This window comes from Echinops telfairi, unplaced genomic scaffold (assembly GCF_000313985.2).
Source record: "Echinops telfairi isolate 266 unplaced genomic scaffold, ASM31398v2 ScPeMD7_10;HRSCAF=50, whole genome shotgun sequence".
NCBI lineage: Eukaryota > Metazoa > Chordata > Mammalia > Afrosoricida > Tenrecidae > Echinops > Echinops telfairi.
In genome coordinates this window covers 1,443,923-1,446,865 of record NW_022103907.1, presented here as the reverse complement: position 1 = coordinate 1,446,865, position 2,943 = coordinate 1,443,923, and the positions used below count along the sequence as shown (strand labels likewise).

Genomic DNA, 2,943 nt, shown 5'->3' with positions numbered 1-2,943 from the left:
CCACCCCTGCAGCGTGGCACCTTGTCCTGGGCCTCCCTTCGCAAGGGGGCCGCGACGAGAGACAAGCTGACTGCGGAGACTCTCTTTTCAAATAGGATGCCCGTGTGATTGTGCTTGGCCGGGCCATCACCCTCTCCTGTGGACTGGGCCTGGGCCAGGGGCTCTCAGCAGGTGCCTGGGAGGCAGACACTTCACACTTGCTCTGTGTGTCCCATGTGCCAACACTGTGCCCGGCAGTTTAAGCCTCTGTATTTAAGATTAAGTATTCAGAGTTTGTAAGGGAGACGCTAAGAGACCCACCCATCCACCCAGGTCACATAGCGACCACTGGCAGAGCCAGGAGCAGCCAGGCTCGCTGACATCAAGGTCCGAGTTCTACCCACTGCACTTGGCAGTGAGGATTTGGTCACTTGGTCAGAACAAAATGACCGCAACCACCTCTCTTTTCCTCCCCACCAGCTTCAGCCACTCGGAATGAAGTCAAACACCCTGAACCTGGCAGCAGTGATCCCCGTTTCTTGCCCCACCAAGGTAATCCAGAAGCACCTGCTGTTGTCCCTCTCCAGAACCCAGAACGTGGCTCCCCCTCTTCCCTGCACCTACCACCAGGGCTCCACACTGCCCACCTTCCCCACGCGCCTGGCACCCAGTGTCAGCCATGGAGCCGTGGGAGAGGGTTCCAGGGAGGCAGGAGGGCACAGGGAGAAGTGGCTGGGAGGGGCTAAGTGAGAGAGGTGGGTTTTTGAAAAAGGGCATGGGCAAGGCAGAAGCACAGCAAGAAGGCTCATGTTCACAGCCGCTGTTGGGCAGACGGGAACAGTCTGACTGCAGGCTGGGGGGATGATGAGCAGCCAGCCGGGCTCAGAAGTGGTGGACAGAAACCTCAGAGCAGGCTCAGGGATAACTTTCAGGTATTCTCTGTTTTGAGCCAAGATCCATCTGGTACCAGCAATGATATCCATGGTTCAAAGTCCTCTTCTGAGTCCAGTCTGAACCGCTGGCAGCAGCCTGTCTATATACTGCTTCAACTGTTGTTGGAGTAAACTTCAATAAAATTTTACGTACATGTGATATCAATAATACTGTTCTGTAATTTAAGCATCTTGCTAGACAGCTTTTCTTTGAAATGGGTACAAATCCAAATCTTTTCCATTCAGTTGGCCAACAGCTGTCTTCCAAATTTCTTGGCCTAGACAAGTGAGTGTTTCTAATGCTTCGTGAGCTTGTTGAAGCATCTCAGTTGGTCTTCCATCAATTCCTGGAGCCTTGTTTTCAGCTAATGCTTTCAGTGCAGCTTGAACTACTTCTTTCAGCATCACTGGTTCTTGCTCATATGGTGCCTTCTGATACGGTGGACTGTCGACTAGTTCTTTTGGGTACAGTGACTCTGTGTACTCTTTCCATCTTTTTTTGATGCTTCCTGCATCAGTCAATGTTTTGTCCATAGAATCCTTCAATATTGCATCTTGAGGCTTGAATTGTTTCCTGAGTTCTTTCAGTCTAAGATTTTCTGAGTGTGTTTTTTCTTTGGGGTTTTCTAACTCTACGTCTGTGCACATTTTATTATAATATTTGACTTTGTCTTCTTGAGCTGCCCTGTGAAAATTTCTGTTCGGCTCTTATACTTCATTATTTCTCCCATTTGCTTTTGGTGCTCTATGATTAAAAACAAGTTTCAGAGTCTCTTCTGATATCCACCTAGATCTTTGCTTTCTTTCCTGTCTTTTTAATGACCTTTTGCTTTCTTCATGCATAATGTTCTTGATGTCATTCCTCAGCTCACCAGGACTACAACTGCATTAGTACACTTACTAAATGCAATGTCTGATAGCAAGGCTATTCACGTCTGGTTAATGGTCAGAGGGGATGGAGTCACTTGAAGCTTACTTTACAAGAATACCCAGCAAGTGAATTTTGGGTTTCCACTGTCATCCATAGCCATCTGCAAACGTGGTGCTCAGAATTTAAGCTCTCATACAGTGTCCTCGTCTGGATGTGGATTTCATTATTTACAATCCTTGGATTACACAAGCTGATGTGCTGCTTCCCTGTGGATTTAGCTGACTTCTCAATTAGATGGCTGCTCATTTTAAGAGAAGTCTTTAAGACCTCAGACGGGATTCTTTCTGATAGCTGGGGACCCTTTGATTTCTTCACCCTACTTCACTATAGCACCCATATTTTCAGTGATCTCTTCATAAGGGCGAGTATTGAGTAGGGCCATAAGAACTAATTGTTCTTAGATGAGGGCTACAATATATGCCTCTGGTTTACTTTAGAGACATCCTTATCATTTTACAGGGGAACAGTATAAGTCATCCCTATGAGGCAGATTGTAATTCCACTGATAGCCTCATTAATTTAGCCGATAATACAGATTTTAAAACACTGTTCAAAACAGTTCAGTATACAGTTTTAGACTTAAATGCATGGATTGTTGACATGTACAGATTTAAAAATGAAGTGACTGGGCACTATTTACACAATGAGAGTTGGAGATAGGGCAAAACTTTCCATAATGCTCATTCATAAAGGTAGAACTATGGCTGCTGGGCTAAGATGTCGTAAAAAAGCAAAGAGAATATGAGACTAATAAATAGAGGGTAGGCTTGAGTTACCACAGTTCTTGTCTCTTTTAGGGGCCCTCTCTTTCCTTCTCCCTGTCCTCTTAACCTGAGACGTTTCATGTCTTAGCCATCGTGTCTCCTCTCTCTGCACATGCCCTCATTCAGAGATGAATCCCTTGCCAGTGTCCTGCTCAGCTGTGTTGTATAGGACGCCTCAATCTCCACCTCTATTTCTTTCCTCCCAAACACTAGACCAGAGGCACTGACTAAATGGATGGTCAGAGAGTGTCAACAAAGCAGAAGAACCAGAGACAGAGCGAGACACAGATGAGAGAGAGCAAGAGATCATTTCATATAATTTCATCTCATGTCCCCC

The 2,943-nt window shown here is 46.1% G+C and overlaps 1 protein-coding gene across 1 annotated transcript in view; it reads left to right on the top strand.

Moving 5' to 3' along the window:
- The window catches only part of LOC101655063 (phospholipase B1, membrane-associated-like), a 170,554-nt gene that overhangs the window by 128,499 nt on the left and 39,112 nt on the right, over nt 1-2,943 (top strand). Inside the window, exon 32 of the mRNA XM_013006835.2 lies at nt 460-531. Coding sequence (XP_012862289.2) covers nt 460-531 — 72 coding nt within the window. The remainder of the gene's footprint in view (nt 1-459; nt 532-2,943) is intronic.